The 20422-nt window shown below is 38.5% G+C and overlaps 2 protein-coding genes and 1 non-coding gene across 17 annotated transcripts; 1 reads left to right on the top strand and 2 right to left on the bottom strand.

Moving 5' to 3' along the window:
- Nucleotides 1-5237: 5237 nt before the first annotated feature.
- LOC115679450 (uncharacterized) lies at nt 5238-11389 on the bottom strand. Of its 15 annotated transcripts, XR_008816492.1 has the most exons (7): nt 11079-11388; nt 10468-10579; nt 7645-9219; nt 7399-7525; nt 6778-6828; nt 6508-6600; nt 5242-6313 (listed from the first exon to the last, which is right to left on the bottom strand). XR_008816492.1 is itself a non-coding variant. In XM_056311071.1 (6 exons), the coding sequence occupies exons 4-6, from the start codon at nt 9161-9163 to the stop codon at nt 6940-6942; spliced, it is 786 nt and encodes a 261-aa protein (XP_056167046.1). In that variant the 5' UTR covers nt 9164-9219; nt 9410-9581; nt 10309-10579; nt 11079-11369; the 3' UTR covers nt 6893-6939. The 15 variants fall into 15 exon arrangements, 13 of the variants coding, with proteins under 13 accessions (XP_056167044.1, XP_056167046.1, XP_056167043.1 ...); XR_008816491.1 differs by having other exon boundaries at nt 5238-6313; nt 6508-6828; nt 11079-11389; XM_056311071.1 differs by lacking the exons at nt 5242-6313; nt 6508-6600; nt 6778-6828 and adding an exon at nt 9410-9581 and having other exon boundaries at nt 6893-7525; nt 7645-7816; nt 9136-9219; nt 10309-10579; nt 11079-11369.
- LOC115679553 (small nucleolar RNA snoR86) lies at nt 6428-6553 on the bottom strand. Its single transcript, XR_004005517.1, has one exon. It is a non-coding gene; the product is annotated as a small nucleolar RNA snoR86 (small nucleolar RNA).
- A 1909-nt stretch (nt 11390-13298) lies between the features above and the next one.
- On the top strand, nt 13299-19688 carry LOC115679453 (uncharacterized). Its single transcript, XM_030603055.2, has 10 exons — nt 13299-13962; nt 14569-14636; nt 15675-15745; nt 15936-16211; nt 16629-16792; nt 16890-16945; nt 17049-17101; nt 17214-17334; nt 18683-18780; nt 19428-19688. Exons 1-10 carry the CDS (start codon nt 13589-13591, stop codon nt 19497-19499), a joined length of 1353 nt encoding a protein of 450 aa, XP_030458915.1. The 5' UTR covers nt 13299-13588; the 3' UTR covers nt 19500-19688.
- The last annotated feature ends 734 nt before the right edge of the window (nt 19689-20422 follow it).

Below are 20422 nucleotides of genomic sequence, written 5' to 3'. Positions count from 1 at the left end.
TGCCTAAACTCCACCCACGGCGAACTCAAGATCTAGTTTTGATTGTTTTTAACCTTGAGATATCAATGGACCAAAATAAATTCTTAGTCCTCAATTCAACCGGCGGCTAAAACTGTAAAACTTGTTTGTGCATTTATCCCCAAATTGGACCATTGCAAACACATGGAGCCTTGATGATCAATACTGATGGACATCAGGACTATCAAGGAAGAACAGCACTGCAACGGGTTTTTTTTTTTTTTTTTGGTCGGTAAAAACTTATTTCATTACTCATTAGGAAATTCACCAAAGCAATGTCCCATGTCTTTACATAACAAAGAAAAAAGACAATGGGGAATAGTAGACAGCTAGTTCATTGGCAAAGATTCATTCCAGTGGGCCTTCACTACCAAATCCGTGGCCCGGTTTACTTCTCTCTGGACAAAATGCAACTGACACACCCTCTAAGCAGCCCAAGAGATTGGTACAATCCCTGACTGACGTTTGGACGGCCCATGGAACTTCGGCCCGGCCCATGATGTAGCTTTCCAACAGAGTACAATATGACTCGATCTAAACTGATGTACTTCCGTCGTTCAGTATGCTCGGCAAGGCTTCTCTTTGACTTTTCACGAACAGCACTTGCAACGGGTTTAATAGGTGTGAACTTGAAAGGGGCAAATGTTGGATATTTCAACGATTTCGAAATATTCAAAGCCATTGTTTTGTAACGGCTCTAGTAGAAATGTAATGTCTAATTTGATTTGTTTCTTTAAGGATAAGCGCACCATAAGTCCTAACTTGCCATGAAAGTGCATTGAGTGCTAAAACTTTCACAAAGTGCTATCAAGTTCTAAAATTTATCAAATTGGTGCAATCAAGTCATCCGTTAACTTTGTCCAACTTGACAAACGGAAAATACTGATATAGCATTTTTTTTATTACTTTTTCTCTCCTACATGACATTTATATTATTTTCTTTTTCATATTTTACTTAAATTATATTAAATAAATTTAAAAAATAATTTTTAAAAAAAAAAAAGCCAAATACCGCTATCGCCGCCCATCGTCAAAAATGGCCGATGGAAGTAGCCTGGGCCTTACTGAAGCCTAGCGACCCTCGTTAGCCCCCAATGAGAGCCTGCTGGCCCAGATCTGGGGAGGACGCAACCCTCCTGTAGATCTAAGCAAGGATCAGCGGCTCCCGGCGAGGGTCACCAATCATCAGCAATGACCAGGCAACCTCCACCAAGCCTTTCCAGCGATGGATGGCGGCGGTGACCACCAGCAAGGGACTTTGATTCAATTTGTGTTTCTTTTTGTAGTTTGTGTTTTTTTTTTAGCTTTTTATATTTTTAATCTAATTTAGTTTGTATTTCTTTTTATTTTGTTAATGTTTTTCTAATGTGGCGCTTAGTGGGCACTACATCGTCACCACATGTCTTAAGTAATAAAATAAGACATGTCGGCATTTTCTGTTAGCTTAGTTGGATGGATTTATGGAAGAGCTTGATTGAGCCAATTTGACAAGTTTTAAGACTTAATTGTATTTTTGAAAGTTTTAGACTCGATTATACTTTAGTGATAAGTTTTAGGACTTTCAATGCACTTGTATCGTTTCTTTATTAACCCTTTTCCTTTCATTTACCATTAAAGAGAATCTCCAAATCACAATAAAAAGGGCAAAAGATACCAAAAACCCTAAACTATGTACACTTGAACATATTTACCTTAAACTTTTTTCTGTGATACCAAAAATCTTAAATTTATACCAGTGTGACACATGTACCCTCCGTCAAAGTTTTATCAATGAGAACAATTAAAAATCTACCTATATGGATGCCATAAAGCAAACAGTATTAATATGGTGCTTACGTGACTTATATGAAATAAAAATGAAGTTGTTTTGGCTGACAAAACATTGACGGAGGATAAATGTGTTACATAAGTACAAGCTTGAGATTTTTATATCACAAAAAAAATTTAGGGTAAATGTGTCACAATGGGCATAGTTTGGGTTTTTGCTGTCACAAAAAAAAAAGTTTAGGATAAATAAGCTACATTGGGCATAGTTTGAGATTTTTTGTGAATTTTGCCCAAAAAAAAATACCAAAAACAAGAAAGTCTCTCTTTTCTTTCCACTTATTTGCTTGGCTTCACACATAACAATGTTGTTCATGTTCCCTTTATTTATTGTGTGCGGAGAAAACAAGAAGATATGTTGTAAACTTGGAGGATAGTCGCTACAACCTATCGCACCGAGGTTCATACTTCGAGAAGTGGTATTATCCATAAAGATAGTGCTTGCACGCCATACATTTGTTCTTATTTCACATCTTTTCCAACGGTTAAATGCAACAATCTTAAGGATAAGTCCTATGGGTCTCCAAGTTGAAATTTTTGCCATTATCACCACCGCTGCCACCGTTGATGTCTCTATCTCTGCTGCTCCAATTGTGTTACCACCACTTCTACATATGTCCTATGCTAAACCATTTCATAACATATCAAAGATTGAAATTTTTAATGGCAACAACTTCAAAAGGTGGCTAGAAAGGGTTTTCTCTATCCTAGATGTACATGGAGTAGCTTTCGCACTTATGGAGGCTAAGCCAACTGATAATAAGCTACTAGAACAATGGATACATGCTAATAAGATATGAGCAGACAAAAGTTCGTGATTGGAATTATTGGTAAGAAATGTATGATCATAAGGATATGAAGACACGTGTCCATGAATATCACAAGCTAGTGGAGGACTTGAAGGCAAAAAACACCAATTTACAAGAACTTATTGTAGGGTTGCTAATTGAAGAGCAGCCAGATTATTGGAATGACTACAAGCAATAACTCAAGCACAAAGACAAGCAATTGTTACTAGCCGATCTGGTCGAGCATATCATCATGAGGACACCCCCGCAAGGAGATGAAGGCTGCCAAAGCTAAAAAGATTGTTACCAGGGCAAAAAAAAAAAAAATTTTGGTAAGGTAATTTACCAGGGCAAATTTGGTGTAAGGCAAACCTCAATATTGCTAAAACAGGTATAATAACAAAAAAAAAAACCTTATTACAAACACAAAATTGCCCACCCCGTCTTCAAAAAGAAAGACTCTCACTTTGTTTATGGTAAACTAGGTCATCATGCAGCGCAATGCAAAAAGAGAATAAACGAGAAATGACAACCTACTAAACCAAAAGTCAACCTGGTTGAAGCAAATGACTCTAATGACATAAATGTTGTGGTCATTTTCCAAATGGGTGATAGATTCTAGTGCTACCAAGCATATTTGTGCAAATAAAAATGCTTTTTCCTCCTATACTGCAGTAAGGAAAGGAGAAGAGATTATTTATCTTAATGATTTGAGAGTTGCTCAAGTTCTTGGGAAAAAAAAAGTTCTTCTCAAACTCACATCTAACAAGACTTCGGCTCTAAATGATGTACTGTATATCCCTAATATAAGGGCGAACCTAGTTTCCGTAGCTCTTTTGGGAAAGGTTGGGGCGAAGGTGTCATTGTCAGATTTGAATGACAAAGAATAATGTCTTTATGGGAAAGGGTTATCGTAATCAGGGAATTTTAACGTTTCCAATTCTATCAATGAAATTACTTCTTCTTCTAGTTACTTGGTTGAATCTATTGATTTATGGCATGGTAGATTAGGACATGTTAATATTTCTTATATTAAGAAAATGCAAAAACAAGGTTTAATCTTTGGGATTAAAAACACATGTTTTAAAAAATGTATAATATGCGCCAAAACAAAATTAACTAAAAAGCCTTGTATGTTTGTAAATAGAGAATATGAATTGTTGAGTTTAATTTATACTGATTTAGGTGATGTAAAACAAACTATCACTAGAGGAGGTAAATCATATTATATGACTTTTATTGATGATTATTCTAGATTTACCAAATTTTATTTGTTTAGGCATAAAGATGAAGCTTTTGATATGTTTTTTTTAATAAAGCTAAGGTAGAAAATCATTTGAATAATAAGATAAAAAAGTGGTAGATCAGACAGAGGTGGTGAATATGTATTGCTTAATGAATTTTGTGAAAAGGAAGGAATAATTCATGAAACTACCCCTCCTTATTCTCCGAAATCAAATGAAGTAGTAGAAAGGAAAAATATGACATTAAAAGAAATGATGAAATATATTCTTCTTAGTTCTAAAGATCCTAATAATTTATGGAAATAAGTTATATGTCACATCCAAAATAGAATTCATTTTAAGAAAACTGGTAAGACACCTTATGAATTATGGAAGAATTATTGTCCTAGCTTAAAATATTTGAAAATGGGGGGATGCCTAGTTAAGGTTATTCTTCCTAGTTCTAAGAAAAGCAAAATAGGATCTAAGACATCTTATTGCATGTTTATTGATTTTACCAAACATAGTGCTACATATAGATATTTTGTATTAAAAAGAGATGTGCTTAATAATAATACAATTGTTGAGACAAAGAATGTGGAACTTTTTTAGCATATTTTTCGTAAAGATCTAATACTATTTCACATGCACCTCTTCATAAAAATGATATTAAAAAATCAAATGATTAATTGAGGAGTAAAAGACCAAGGAAAGAAACTTCTTTTGGAAATGATTTTAATACTCATCTTGTTGATAATGATCCTTTTAACTTACTTCAAAGCAATTTCTTCTAGAGAAAGTATTTTTTGGAAAGAAGCCATAAAAATTGAGATTGATTATATTTAATAAAATCAAAGTTGGGAATTGGTTGATTTACCAATAGGTGCAAGACCGATTTGTTGTAAATGAGTTTTTAAAATGAAATTTAATCCTTATGTTCCATTGATAAATATAAAGCAAGGTTGGTTGCAAAAGGTTTTACTCAAAAACAAAATGTTGATTATTTGATACATTTGCTACAATAACTAGAATTTCATCTATTCGTCATTTAATTGCATTAGCTTCCATTTCCAAACTTGTTATTCACCAATTAGATGTTAAAACAGCTTTTCTAAATGGTGATGTAGAAGAAGAAATTTACACGATGCAACATAGGGCTTTATTCTTCCTAGCCAAGAAAACAAAGTTTGTAAGCTCGTTAAATCCTTATATGGCTTAAAGCAAGTACCAAAGCAATGGCATGAGAAATTCGATCAAGTTCCAATTAATAATGGATTTTCCTCTATTGGAATAGATAAATGCGTGTGCACAAATATCATTTATGGTGAATATATAATTATTAGCATATATGTTGACGACATACTTATTTTTGGTATAGGCATTGATGTTGTAAATGAAGAAAAATGTTGTTTGACTTCTAAATCTGATACGGACTTGGGAAAAGCTAATGTTATTTTGGGTGTTAAAATCATAAGTGATAGTGGCTGAATGCTTACTCAAGAGCATTATGTAAATATGCTACTTAAAAAATATGATACTTTGATGTCACATATATAAGTACTTCTTATGATGCTAATACCCAATAAGTGAAAAACATATGGGTAATATGTTCACTCTTGGTGGAGATGCTATAACTTGTAAATCAGCTAAACAAACAATATTTGCTAAATCTATTATGGAGTCAGAATTCGTAGCTCTAGAACTGGTTCACACAACGAGGCTGAGTGGATAAGAAACTTCTTAGTAGACATTCCTTTGGGAATGAAACCAACACCTTTTGTGTCTAAAGAACCTCCAAATCTAATACTAGCACATGAAACTCAGCTTTTTCCACAATCAGTCCGCTTAATCTCTACATAGCTAACAGAATTGAACACAAAACCAAGCCCATCAGAATACAAAAGAACTTTGCGGCTTTGAGGATGCGAGATTCATGAAAGTTTCCGCGAAATGAACAGCGAGAAAGCCGCAGAGATAAAAATCATAGACAGAGTAGAAGTAAAATCAACGAAAGCCAGGTCACTGCAGATCACATCCCTGCCCTGTCCCCACTAATCTGGGTTCCGGCAATATGAGAATTTTGGAATTCTGTATGCTAACAAGATCCCTGACACTTTGTCTAACTCAAGATTTCACACCCCACGACAATTCCAGGTGATCATCTTGAGAGATCCATTAGAGTGAGGGACTTCCTCCAAATGAAGACCACGAAAAGCATTAACTAACCGACTATCAGCTTTCATGGGAAAACTATAACCAGAATAGGGTACCGCCCTAGTTATTATGAGCATGAAATTCACTCTAATAAGCTCCATTTCTAATAATAGTATATGAAACTTCGCTTTCTCCGCAATCACTCCGCCTAATCTCTACAAAGGTCACAAAATTGAACACAAAACCAAGCCCATCAAAATACAAAATATCAATGTGGCTTTGAAGACGCGAGATTCTTGAAATTTTCTGCGAAATGTAAAGCAATAAATAAAGTCATCAACAGCTTAGGATCTGTTCTGATTGACAAAACAAAACAAAAATAGCTTCGAAAGCAATGGAGGGGAAAACGAAAAGAGGAAAAATGTAGCAACTTGTTCGAGGCCATAATCAAAACCAAAAGAGATTTGATAGGCATGGAGAATCGCTGATTTATCACCAACCTTCAATGCAATTTGCGCCATCGATTTTAAATCGATGCCTTTGCTTTGCTAATTGGCTTCTCCGTCACAATTTTGAGGAATCAAAAAAGCTCACTAGAAAAAAGAGTTAAGAAGAAACATAGTTGAAGATGATCAGATGGACACAATGGATTCGCAGAAAAAAGAGTTAAGAAGAGCCATTTGTGAACACTAAACAGAGGCAAGTACAACAGATCCGAACATCTAACTTATTTGAGAGAGAGAGAGAGAGAGAGAGAGAGAGACTCTTACCTCTGCAAACGACTTGATGATTGAAGCTGGATTGGCAAAGCAGACAACGTTCTTTCGCGATGTAAAGATGCAACAAATGACAAAGTTGAAAAAAACAATTTAACAATAAGTCCCAAAAAAAAAAAAACAATTCACATTTCACCATCTATATATAACAAGGAGTCATTCATCTACAATATCTACTCCTAAAAAAACAACAGACTCCATCTCCGGCTCATCAAGTGAAAGACTCGCAACTTCAAGTACCCCAACATCTTCAAACGTGTCAAATGCATCTCCGCCAATATCCCACATCTTGGTCTCTCCTTCTGCATATTGTGGGTTTTTTCTTGATAGAAGACGAAGGTTGCTGTGAATGAAAACCAAATCTTCTGCACGTTTTGGGGTCATCTTATTTCTTCTCATCGAGTGCACAAAAGAGTAAGTGCTCCAATTTCTCTCAGCACATGATGAAGAAGAAGGTTGTGCAAGAAGTTTTAAGGCTATGTTTTGAAGCATAGGTGCATATGCACCATGATTAACCCACCAAGCCTTAGGATCCCAAGAATACCGATCATGAATGGAATCAAATTCTCTAAAATCCCCATTTTTGCTCGCAAAATCTACATACTCCAAATTTACCTTGTGGTGCTCATCAAAGTTAGGAAAGTATTTCCTAAGGCATTTTAGTCTTTCTTGGTTGATCTCCTTATTCTTGTGTGGAGAAACTCGAGCAGGATCTTCATTGAGCCATTGATCACTATAGTATCTTATTCAATAAAATAAAATCAAAATAGAAAACCATAATAAGTAAAATGAGTATTATATTATCATGTCAAAGAAAGAATAACTAATAAAGTAATAATCTCATACAATTTTAGAACTTACCTAGGATTCAGGGCATGTGCCAAGCAATGAAGTGGAGTGTTCATAGTCCAACGATCCACAAGAATTGTATGAACCACCTCATAAAATGTAGATTCCTCATCTAGCCTTTTCACTTCATGCGCATATATAGCTCTCTTCACTTTTTCAATCATTGAATCCCACATGTCGTAGACTAAGTGAAGACAAGGCTTGTCGGTGTCAAAAATTCTAAGCATGTCATAAATAGGAGCCGTGAAGGAAAGTATATAATCAATTGAATCCCACAAAAAATCATCCAACACCTTCTCCTTGACAAACTTAGCTCTCCCATGATTATCATCTCGATAGATATTCCATTTGTCACAAATAACCATACTTTGAAGACCACCTTTTATTAGTTTAAACCTTCTAAGCATCACAATCATCGAAGCAAAACGTGTATCCGCTACGGAAAGCAACTTCAAGTTAACAAACTCATTGTATATTGCTAATCTCATGGAATGGTTCGTGATGAAATGTTTGATTTGCATAACATCCCCAACAATCTCTGAAATCCAACTACATTCCTCATAAACTACTTGATTGATCTCCACATTCTTTGCGGCACAAATGTTCTTCAAAGCTAGATTAAGGGTGTGCACCACACAAGGCGTCCAAACAATGGATGAAAATTCTTGCTCGATGAGTTGTCCCGCGCCCTTACAATTTGAAGCATTATCCGTAATTACTTGAACCACATTCTCATGCCCAATTTCATCGATTACTTCTTTCAACGAGTTAAAAATAAAATGCATATCCTTTATTTCTCCCGAGCAATCAACCGATTTTATAAACATAGGTTCTCCATCCGATACCGCCATAATATTAATAAGTGGTCTCCTTTGTGGGTCACTCCATCCATTACTCACAATACTTACACCCCATTCCCTCCACATGTTTCTAATAGGAGCATACAACCTATCGATATTTGCCTTTTCTTTTTGCAGCAAAGTAGTCCTTAATAAATTATATTTCGGTGGTACATATCCCGCAATATTATGATTAGCGGCATAAGTGAAAGCGGATTGAAAGTAAGGGTTCCTTGCTAGGTTAAACGACAAGCCCGCCGAATAGAACATCCTAGCAATTTCATAATCTAAACGTTCCCGTTCAGTCATGTTGAGTGCCTTCTCAATTGATCCTCCACTCCCACTTCCAATCTTCCTTTTTTTGGAGTCAAAGGATGAATCCATCCCCTCACCACCACCACTAATTGAAAAACTAGAAGGGGGTAAAGGTACATTTTTAGGCACAATACTCATTAATCTAGTATTGACCTCTTCATCTAATCTTTCCATCTCGAAAAGATCCTTCTTTTCTACTTTTCCGCATTTTCCAATTCCTTTTCCACTTATCATCAACAAATGGGCCCTAATTCTCGTGTATGAACTCTTAAAATCTTTTTCACAAAAATTGCATTTCCAAGACACATTTCCCCCCGCATCGCTATGAGTAGCTAACTTAGTAATATACCTCCATAGTGGTTTATTGAAATCTTCATTGCTAGATGTAGGTGGTCGAGTACTGGAAGCGCCACTATCCATGCTTGAAGTCAATCTACAAAAAATACAATTACAAGAACTATAAATTTAATATATACTAGTAAATATGATGGCCAAAAAGCAAAAATAAACATATATAATAATAAGCACATCCATTGTTACCTCATATCATTGGTGTATTGCAATAGAATGAAAAATATAAGAGCAAAATCATATCATCCAAATTGCCTAAATATTTAAATTACCATTGTAATGCAGTTAATAGTTAATAGGGCTAAGCATGGTCCAGATGAGCGGTTCCAGAAACGGTTCCGAAAAATTGGAACCGGAAACTGCCTATTGGTTCCATGGATCCACCCGGGACAAGATGGGTGGATCCATGGAACCGATCGACCATTACTACAAAATTGCATTCACCTGCTCGAATCAAGCAACACGTCATCAAATCGGACAAAATCTTTAACTACTTCTTATTCATATTCTCGGAGGCATTCTATCAAACATGTTATATGCAGCCGATTGAGGAACAGACTACAAACATTGCAAACTCAGATTCCAAACCAGACTACAAACATTGCAAACCGACAAATCCCGAACTAAACTTCAACAGCTAGGTCGAAAATCGAATTCGCTAGAAGTAGGTCGCATATTGAGCAAATCGAGCAAGCGTGACTGGTGTTACCGGAATAAAACTGACCAAAGCGATCAGTGTTACCTAGTTAATCTAAGCCAACACGCTTCTCTCACTCCCAGTGTCAAGAAAATTGGAATGCAACGTCCGATCAGTTTACTTCAAGAAATCATAGAGCACTCGTTCAACGGAAACTGAAGCTCTACACTAATCGACAAACTTCCAATATCCAACAGACTACCCGCGAAATCAGCCTCAAATAATCGGGTAATCAACAATAATTAAGGAGATTCTCGTAATGAATGGCATTAACAAGGAATGCAGAAGTCGTCATATTTTACCGACACATGTGAAGGGGGCAATCTCATAATGATCTTGAACTAAACCAAAAACCCGGTTTAATTAACCATACATAATGCACAAGAAGTTGAAAAGCAAAGATCCAAATTTCTTGATGATAAGTCTGCAGTTAACAGAAACAAGAACTACTGCAGTGAGGTTGCAGAGACCTACCTACAATGGCTCTATCACAAGCATAAAGTAGATCTCAGTTGAGCAAGTAGCAAGTTCTAAGTTCGAAGGGCTTTTATCCGTAGCTAAAATCTCTGTCGATTGCATCGTCAAATAGCTATATTAAATGACTAAAAATTCCATATAGAAACTTTTACTTACTTGAAAAATTCTCCATCAACTCTGCATTAGCCCACAGTCTCCAAACCCAATCGGAAGCAAATAGATTGGTACATGAGCTGATTTAGAAGTCAACTAAGAACAAGGACCTCCCCTGCAATGCAGATAGGACGAACACGGTTAAGCCGGATCAAACCATTTCCACACCTCTTTATCACACCCAGCCGCCGAAAAGAATCACAGAAACAGTGCAAACATTACAAATTATGCTCAGACAAGGTAAAGCATTTGTACAAAAAGATAGCCTTGATAAAATCTACATATAAAGCACGAAAAATAAGCCATATAAGCACTTTTGCTCACATGATGAATACCCATCAACAAATGCAAGATGGGCACCGGACAACATGTGTCAAAACTGTACTGCCAGAGGAATGAATCAACAACGAGGATCACGTCTGAAGCAACAAAAAATCCACCCAGTGAGTCTCCCGGCGTGTAAATTTGAACTAAGTGAGAGGCAAAAGAGTGGCCGGACACGGAGAGAGAAGGAGCAATCGCACCGGCGAACCCCGGCGACCGTGAGCTCGACAAATTTCGGGATCGACATTGTGATTACAGAGGCGGAGACAAGACAGAGAGAGCGAACTCACCAAGGGAAGCTAGCGATTGAAGTCCTCGCCGGCTGCAGGCGGCGGCGCCGGACGCGAGCTTCCGGCGGCGGTTCCCGGCGGTCGTGAGCGAGCGAACGGTGGCGAGAGCGCGACGACGGGGGGATGAAGGGGAGATCGATGGATAGAGAGAGAGAGAGAGAGAGAGAGAGAGAGAGGGAGGCGGGGATGGAGAGACTTGGGCCGTCGGATGGAAAAGCCCAGCTATCAAGGTTGCACGCGCATCGCACGTGATCATGCTCTCATGCAAGAACAAAGATTTAGATTGGAGACTTGTTTTAGAATATAGGGAAGAAGAGGAATGAAAGGTTTAAGCTGTGTGAGAGCTCGGGAAAACTATTGCTCATTTCGAAAGACACAACATTCTCCCGAAACTTGAAAAGGTGAAAGTAGCGATCTTTCGAAAAAATGCTTTTTATTGTGATTCATGTTTCTTGATTAATTAAACAACACGTCGTTTGATGAAGAGGTAATGATATTGGAAATATATTAACTTTTTGTCCTTTTACATTTTTAAGTCTTCATCGTGACCTCTCGAAATGATGCCATGTTACCTGTTGACATATTGGATGATTAAGATCATATGAGTCACACACATGCAATCTTTCTTGTCATCAAGTTAGGGGTGTGCATGGTCCGGGTGGGCGGTTCCCACCCCGGAACCGTGGATCGCCCGCTACAGGACCGGTTCCAAAAATTGAAATCGAGAACCGCCCGTCGGTTCCATGGACCCGCCCGAGAACCGGACCGCCGGTCCGGTCCGGTTCTTGGGCGGGTCCATGGAACTGGTTTCAACAAGTTTTCCTAGACAAATAAAAAAAAAATCTGTGGACCAACATCGGATCAACAAAACAAAAGGAAAAGAACATAACTTTTCATACAATTCCTACACTATGATCGATTATATTAACCACATCATCCATAAAATCAGTGGGTACCCATTAATTATTGGGAAAAATGACCAAGGTATCCTAACTACACAAGAGCTTCAGACATGATAATCAATTTTCTTCTTTTTTTAAATTTTTTTTGGTCAGATTTTTTTAATTAAAAATTTAAAAAATAAAAATATATTATTATTATATTACCGGTCCGGTCCGGGTGGGCGGGTGGGCGGTTCCACACCGGGAACCGGGAACCGGACCGGTTCTGGGCGGTTCCAGACAGTCTGGGCGGATCCCGATTCTTTTGCACATCCCTACGTCAAGTGATACCTAAATGGAAATGATTATGTCCACAATAATGCTTAACTTTTGCTGAGTGAGCAAGTCAAATCAGTAAAACCTTATCACTTTCGAGGCCTCACATTGAGTCGAGTAAGGCGGGAAGAGGAGCCGGAAGACCGTCCACATCAAAGATATACCACGGATCAAGCGAACATTGGCACTATCTCCTCATTCCTCCACATTCATAAATTAGGGGCATTTTTTTTTAACTAGAAATAGCCTTCCTACACGAAAAATTAACTTATGCAAGATTGCCCATTTTTTGTGAATGAATGCTAACCCGACCCGACCCGACCCGACCCAAGTTTTATTTTTATTTTTCCATTTTATTTATGAACCAAATAAAAAAATAATTCTTTAGAGGTTGATGGTGGACTATGCTCCTGAGTTCGGGTTAATATGGTGTTAAATGAGACCTTGATTTTTAGGCGAAGCCCAAAACCCATGCGAGTCTTGACGTCAAGCCGACATGACCTTTTATGTAACCCGGCCTCACACTCTCCCTCGTGAAAGAAGACTTAGGCTACTACTCCATCTCTTCACTGGAAACAGCATGAAATCCAACCATTCCTTGGCACGATCCCTTGCCTAAGCTATCCTAAGTAACGCAAAGATGCGAAGACAATCTCAGCTTCTAAGGGGAAAAGCAATGCTTGCCGAGATTGAGACAGAAATAAAACAAAGGAGGGAAAGAGAAGAGAAATCGGCTCTCACATTGCAAAGTAGAGGAGAGAGCGAGGTCTCACGGAACGACATCGTCGGATCAAGATCGGAGAGGATCGAGCAAAGGGATATCTTGCCGCCGTGGGAAGTCGCGGGTCTCGACTTTGTCGTGACGATTCATTTATCCTCCTTCAATGTTTTTCCTCCATTTTTAAACTTAGAAGCCAAGGACAGCAGCAAGCAAAGGACTCGGACCACATCGGCCAAACGGGGTCAAACCGGCGCCGCCGCCGCCGCCCAGAGATAAACTCCCACGAGGTAACTCCGATCACTACCCCTTCAACTCTCGCGTTTCTCACGTGGTAAAAAGAACTACGAGGAACCCGACAACATTCTTAAGTGAAAATTTGGTTCGTTTTGTCCGGGAGAGACCCTTTTTCCTTAATCAGGAAGAACGACACCGAACTTTGCTTTGACTGCGGCTGCATCGCCGTAACCACTCGCTCCCCACACCTTCCCCATACGGCCGAAGAAGATGAGAAAGGAAGGATTTTGAGGCAAACCCATGAATGGTCCCCGCTCCCCTCTCCGACCCTGCCCCACATGTTCGCGTCTAACCTCCCGGTCCGACCCTCGACCCCGCCGCGTTGTCTCGCTCAGCCGCCGCCGCCGCCGCAGCAGCAGCAGCGCCGCCTGAGCGAGCGTCCCCGCTTCGATCGCGATCGCGGGTCCAAGCTCGTCGGGAGGCTCCGCCTCGGGTGCAGGAGGCTCGCGGCCTCGGTGTATTGGGGCAAGGTCGACCTGGTGGCGAGGATGGGCGCCGGGTGCTTCAAGGTCGCGAGGGAGAGCGACAGGGGGGTGAGGGTGGAGTTCGACAGCGGCGGGCAGGACTTCTTCGACGCCGTCGCCGTGGAGGCCGGCGGCGGCGGCGGCGCCCCGGAGCATCTTGTCATCATGGTTAACGGGATGGTCGGAAGGTACGGGTGATTGGTTTGGTTTTGATCTGGGTGAGGGGTGAATTGAGTACATTGTGGTCGTTTTCGTGTCCTCCGTATTACCTGGGGCCTCCAACACTTAGTTTGTTAAGAATCTAAAAATGTGATTTTTGGAGTTCATTGGGTCTTAGATCATCTTAGAATCGTTGGTACGGTGTTAGTTATCGTGGAATTCTTGGTATGTCGTGCTTTCATGAGTGTGCATATTACATGTTGGGGGCTTGAGTTATGAGTTTGGATATGTTGTTTGCTTGAAGGATTCATGTCGCCAAAAGCATAGTTGTAGTAGTTGTTGCTTGCCGTCAGAGTGATAGTTTGGAAGCATGCTAAGTTGTTAACATTCTATCTTAGATATTCAATGCAACGGTTTTATAGTTGTCAGGAGAGCTTCTACGCTCTGTGGAATAAATAGATGCTGTCAATAAGTGTTGTTCCCCTGTACACCAATGATCTTTTTAAATAATCATTTTCTCTATTGCTTGGTGTGATAATTATAATCATAATTACTGCTGCCTTCCTGAAAAAATAATTGTCCGAGGTGATGAATCATGAGCCGAAAACTCATACATGGTTATTCACATTGTTCAGTGCTGAAGATTGGAGGTTTGCTGCTGAGCAGTTCGTGAAGAAGCTTCCAGATAAAGTGATAGTCCATCGTGAGTACTCCTTTGCACAGACAGTTTTCTCTCTTCACCCCCCCCCCCCCCCCCCCCTGCGACATCAAGTACTGTCTATTACTTGTGTAATATACGTTTCCTATCTGTGTTTTCTCCATGATAAGCATTAACATAATGGGTACATGGGTATCGATCATTAGTGATAACTTTGTTAAGGATAACATGAATGGGTCTTCTTGGTTGTCCTATGGACATATGCATGCTGGGACGAAGCAGGTACACTCATGACACCCTAGGTGTGATGGAAAAACACATGAGAGAAGTTCCTCTAATTCTTTTTCTGAACTAGGGTCATAATACATTGCCCCAAGAGAGGCAGTTTCTCTTTGTGCAAATTTGCTGCAAGTTTTAAGCTATTATTTTTAGCTTTTTTTTTCTTTAATCTCATCTTTGTTGGTTGTATCTCATGCATTAAATGTTCGGCTTTCAATACCCCTATAGCATCAGTACCGGGGGAAGTGTATTAGAGTGGGATAACGCATCAATCTGTGTCCTCCTTGAATCATTTTATTTGTGTATGAGGTTCTGCTTGTTCAAACTTACTACGTTTCTTCGGGATGTTTTCTGTTGGCTGCGATAGTTTAACTGCCAAGCATTAGTAAATAGGTAAATGTTACTGTTTTGATTGTATACCCAAAAAGGTTACTGCTTTAAGAGTCCTGTAATTTTTCAATTTGTTGTATTGTCACTTCTGAGTATCTGTGAATTCCGTCAATATTCAGAGCTTCTTTCTGCCAAAATAGCATTGTTTCGTAATTTCTTATCTTGTAATCTATTTTGGTGTTTTGAGTCATAATATTGAAAGCTTGGTAACTTTGATTTCTACTGAGCCATTTTCTGTACAAAAAGTTTATGCAAAATGGCCTGAATGCTGGTTTTGTTACTTCTTCCAAAATCCTTATATTTTTTGTAGTATACTCATCGACCTAATGTGCACATGTTATTTTATTCACGCTTATGAAGTGCTTTAATGTGGCCAACAAGAAGTTGACAACTAAGCCTCCTTATTCTCTTCAGGTAGTGAATGCAACTCGTCGAAGTTGACATTTGATGGTGTTGACATGATGGGTGAACGATTGGCAGAAGAGGTATTATTATATTTTTTTACTCAAGTTAGTTATCTGTTTGCTGCATTGTATTTGGAACGGGGAATGTGATTGTCTGCTTAATCGTGTGATATTGAGTGGATGTTCAGAGAATTATAGATATTTTGAGCTTGATTCTTTTTGATGCAGGTTTTGGATTTTGCTTTGTCTTGTTTTTTGACCATTAATGCAGGTATTGGGTGTTATCAGGCACAGACCTGGGGTTCGTAAGATTTCCTTTATTGCACACTCCTTGGGAGGCCTTGTTGCAAGGTATGCTATTGGGAGACTTTATGAAGAACCTTCACAATCAGAACTCTGTACTGCTATTAGGGACCGCCCAAGTGAAGAGCAATCAAATCATCAGATGGAAGTTCTGGAGCCTCACGAAGCCAAAGTTGCAGGTTTGGAGCCAATGAATTTCATAACAGTTGCTACACCACATCTTGGGTCAAGAGGGCATAAACAGGTGACACTGATCATTATCCTGGCCTATACTTAATCTGAAGATGCAGCTGCATAGAACACGAACTCCAGTTCCTCTGTCACTGTTTGAGTGGATGTCCATTACACCTGCTTTGCCTCCTTCAATCTTTCCCTTTGCTAATTGTGTGAGGTGTTCTTATTCTTTGTATTTGTTGATTGTATGGAAAATTTAACTTCTAGTCCATTAATGATAATATGCTGCATGCAACTCATAGGTAGAACGTCTCTGATGCGCACCTATTGAAATTCTTCTGGTGTTGTTTCTGTGCAAACTTATACTTTATCTTTTCCCATTGGTATTGGCATTTGGATAGGATGTAATGATAGTACAAGCGGTCCTGAAATAGTTTATTGCCCTGCAAAATTTTTATTTCTATCTATGTCTTTGTTATTCCTGTAGCTGCCTTTCCTTTGCGGTCTTCCCTTTTTGGAGAGAAAAGCACCTCAAGCAGCGCATTTGATTGTTGGGAGGTCTGGAAAGCATCTCTTTCTTACTGACGGTGATGATGGGAAACCTCCTCTTCTTCTCCAAATGGTCAATGATTCTAAAGATCTGAAATTCTTGTAAGTGTATTGACTACCCCCTTCTCATCAGAAGTCCAAAGTTTTGGCTTTTTTTCCTCCTCATTTATGGTAGAATAACAGCTTGGCTCCTGTGTAGGTCAGCTTTACGCGCTTTCAAACGGCGTGTAGCATATGCAAATGTCAATTATGACCGTATCCTTTTATGCTCCTACTAACTTTTACGGGGTTTATATTTGAAGATAATCTTTGAACCTGCCTTTTTTTCTTTGTGTGGATCTTAACTATATTTATAAAGAAGTCGTTGGGTGGGGAACATCATCAATCCGGCGTCAACATGAACTTCCTAAGGTAGGGTGTCCCTTCATTTTTTATTTGTCACGCCTGCAAAAGATAAATTAACATCTGAGAAGTACATTCAGAACTTGCTTTAGTGATAAATTTTCTGCCTTTTCATTTCCAGTCCAGTCTTCTGGTAAAAGATGAGAGATACCCTCACATTGTTTACGTGGAGAAAGAAACTTCTGAGATGTTTCAAAGGAGAGCGTCTTCTCTGGTGACTGACAAAAGGATTGATTTGGAAGGTTTGTTATACCCTTTAACTCCTTTGACTACTTGATTACCATTATCTGTTTGCTTGTTTCTTGATTAACTGTGAAGTCTAAGGGCGAGTTGTTGACTTTGCTCTTTGTAGTTGATAAAACAATTCTGCAAATGTTGCGACGGAAGAAGCCGATTATTCTAGACAATACATTTTCTTTTCTCTCTTTCCCTAAGAATTGTTAAGCCTGTACTTATATGGATGAACAGTCAGGGAGAGAATAAAATAGATTTGGTAGTACAAAAAAACAGTTTTGTGCTTTTGGATTCTAAAGCTTCTTAAAAGTTGTTTTATCTGGCTGGATCGATCCCTGGCCTCTGTGAAAAAAAAGGTGACCGCTTTTCTGTTGTCTACTTCGGGTGACAGTATCTTGTTGCTGTTAGCATGGTCCATAAATCCATAGTACATCACAGGGTTACCATAAATTGCCCATTACCCCGTGATTGGCTATCACAGGGTAAATGTGTCACAATGGGCAAAGTTTGGGGTTTTTTGTGGCTTTTTCCCTAAAAAAATCTCAGTAAATGTCTCCTTGTAGCAGTAATAAGGGCCAATCAGCTGCTATGGCAGTAATATTGTGGAAAATAAATATACTTCGCTGTGCTAGTGGCAATAGGGCCTGTCATGAGTGATATTGGAGTTATGAAATGAAACTGACAATTCATTATGCTATGTTTTTTTTTTTTTATCTCATCTAATCTTCAAATCAAAATGAAATCTAGCTTTTTCGACAGTTATATAGGAAATGCTCTATCTCAAAGCAGACCTTTAATGAAAATCATGTAATAGGTGATGGTATTCTTGTTAATCATAGAAAGAATTGTAAAGATATTACAATATTTACAATATTATGAGATCAATGCTTATGTATGAGAAAGCCTCTTCTCCTACTATGTAAAGAAGAACAGTGTGTGAAAGAGACAGGGAGGATAAAGGAAAGTTTCTGAGGAACTGTGCCCCTCGTTTTCCTCCTCGAGATCTTTAGATTAAATTCAGAATGTTTTCAGTTGATTTAACTCTTGAATATAATTGTAAAATAAGATCTGGAAATTAAATCAAAGTATTATATTTCTGGGAGTCTTCTGGTTACGTTCTTTATAAATAATCTGATCTCCGATTTCTCAAAATTTAAACTGGCCATTTGATTTTTGTTTCTGCGCCTTATCTTGATGTAGGAACTTTTAATTGTCTCCTCTTGTATCAGACAAAGCTTTGTCTGTTCTTCCCCTTCTTCCGTTAATGTCCTGTTAATTTATGGACCTGAATATTACATCTTATGTCATTTTCATTCTCCGACTGACTTTTGTGACCCTTTTCCATCTTCTGTGTAGAGGAGATGATCAGAGGCCTCACGCAGGTGCCTTGGGAGCGTGTAGATGTCAGCTTTAGCAAAAGCAAACAGCGGTATTCTGCACATAATACAATCTTGGCAAGTTTCGAACTTCATCTTATTTGACTTAACTTTTTTGCTATCCATCTAGTGATCACTCAGTCTCACATTCATATTTTGATTGAAAGACTGTTGTGTTGTTTTGCTCTCTCATAAGTGGATTTCCCATTTTTGAATGTCATTTGAGAGGTAGATGTCACTTGCATAAGATTGAATCCTATAAGTAAGAATAATATTTGCGTGTTTGAGAGTATATTGAACATATCCAATTAAATGATTAAACCACACCCAAAAGTTTCCACCACCATTCTTACTTTAGAAGATTATTTCACCCCCAATTTTTATCATAAGCTTTTTGCATGAAGGATCTGATAAATATTCCGACTATGTCTGAGCCAAGAAAAATTAAGTGATTAAAATCGAACTTTTGGTTCCTTCCATATTCCAGAATGGCTGTAGAATGCAAGTTGAAAATATTTGACCCAGTTTCCCTTTCCCTTAATTTTGATCCTGTCCTACTGATTCTTTGTTAAAATGTTTAGGCTTCTGATGTGTGCATGCGTGACATTTGTTGAATGTTTCATTTGCAAAGAAAGTTTACTTATTGAGTAACCAAAAGGATAAAAAAAAAAGTGAAAAGTTCTATTACAAACTGATGTCTAATTGCACGATGCTTTGGTTTTCAGGTGAGGAGTTACAGGCTAAATTCTGATGGTGCCGATGTTGTATTCCATATTATTGACAACTTTCTTCTATAGCTTTTAATGGTCAATCATTTGTGCTTCTGGAAAGGGGTTAGGTTTATCCTCGGGGACAAGATGTTCATTGCTATTATGAGCTACTCTTCACTTTGGCTTGCTTGCTTCTCTGTTTTTTGTGTATATGGTTATGCCATCTGTAATTGTACTTTAATTCATTGTTAATCTTTAGAAAAATGTATTCTTTTATGAGCTTGTGGTTTCTAATCTTCCAAAGCACTGAGTTTCGCCTTAAAGCATGCCTCTGTGTGCGTCGCGCACAGGCTTGTGTGCACATGCATGTGCGTGTCCTTTAGGAGGACTCAAGTCATTGTATTGAGACTATTGCAAACAAGCTGGAGGACTAAATCCTGTTACAAGCCCAAACCATAAAGGTGTCAAAGTACTACTACTCTCCTGTCATCACACAAAGATCTACGCAAAGAATTGGCAATCCTAAGGTAAAGCCAATAATGTAAGCCTCAAATCAAGTCTAACACTAGAAAAAGTAATATGTGCCGATAATTTGATATTGACATCCTATCATATTTCCCTTTTATGATATTTCCTGACATTAAAGTTCAATGGAGCTATAATGAGTTTTACTTTTTCAAGCACAGCATATAAGTTCCTCATGTGAATGCCTTGAGCAACCGATGCGCGTTCTGCCAAAACTATGGTCTATGTGTGTCCCACAAGCAAATCCATAGCCACATGATGATAATGTAGTTGTAGCATTGACGGATTGTTGATGAGATGGCAATATGGTATCGAACTTGTGATCAGTATTTTTGTAGAGGTATGTGTCTACTTTTAGGCATTGACCATTTGTTCCATATGAAGTTCATGCTTTAGAGCATTTCTTCACTTTTTGATTTTTTGCAATGCCATGTGGGGTTAACTGATGCTTCTTCTATCTAATATCTCCCCAAGAGATACCTAGT

The sequence above is a fragment of the Syzygium oleosum genome, unplaced genomic scaffold (assembly GCF_021117445.2).
Source record: "Syzygium oleosum isolate NSW1041296 unplaced genomic scaffold, Sole_v2.1 Sole_v2.04, whole genome shotgun sequence".
NCBI lineage: Eukaryota > Viridiplantae > Streptophyta > Magnoliopsida > Myrtales > Myrtaceae > Syzygium > Syzygium oleosum.
This window is presented reverse-complemented; position numbering and strand designations above follow the sequence as displayed.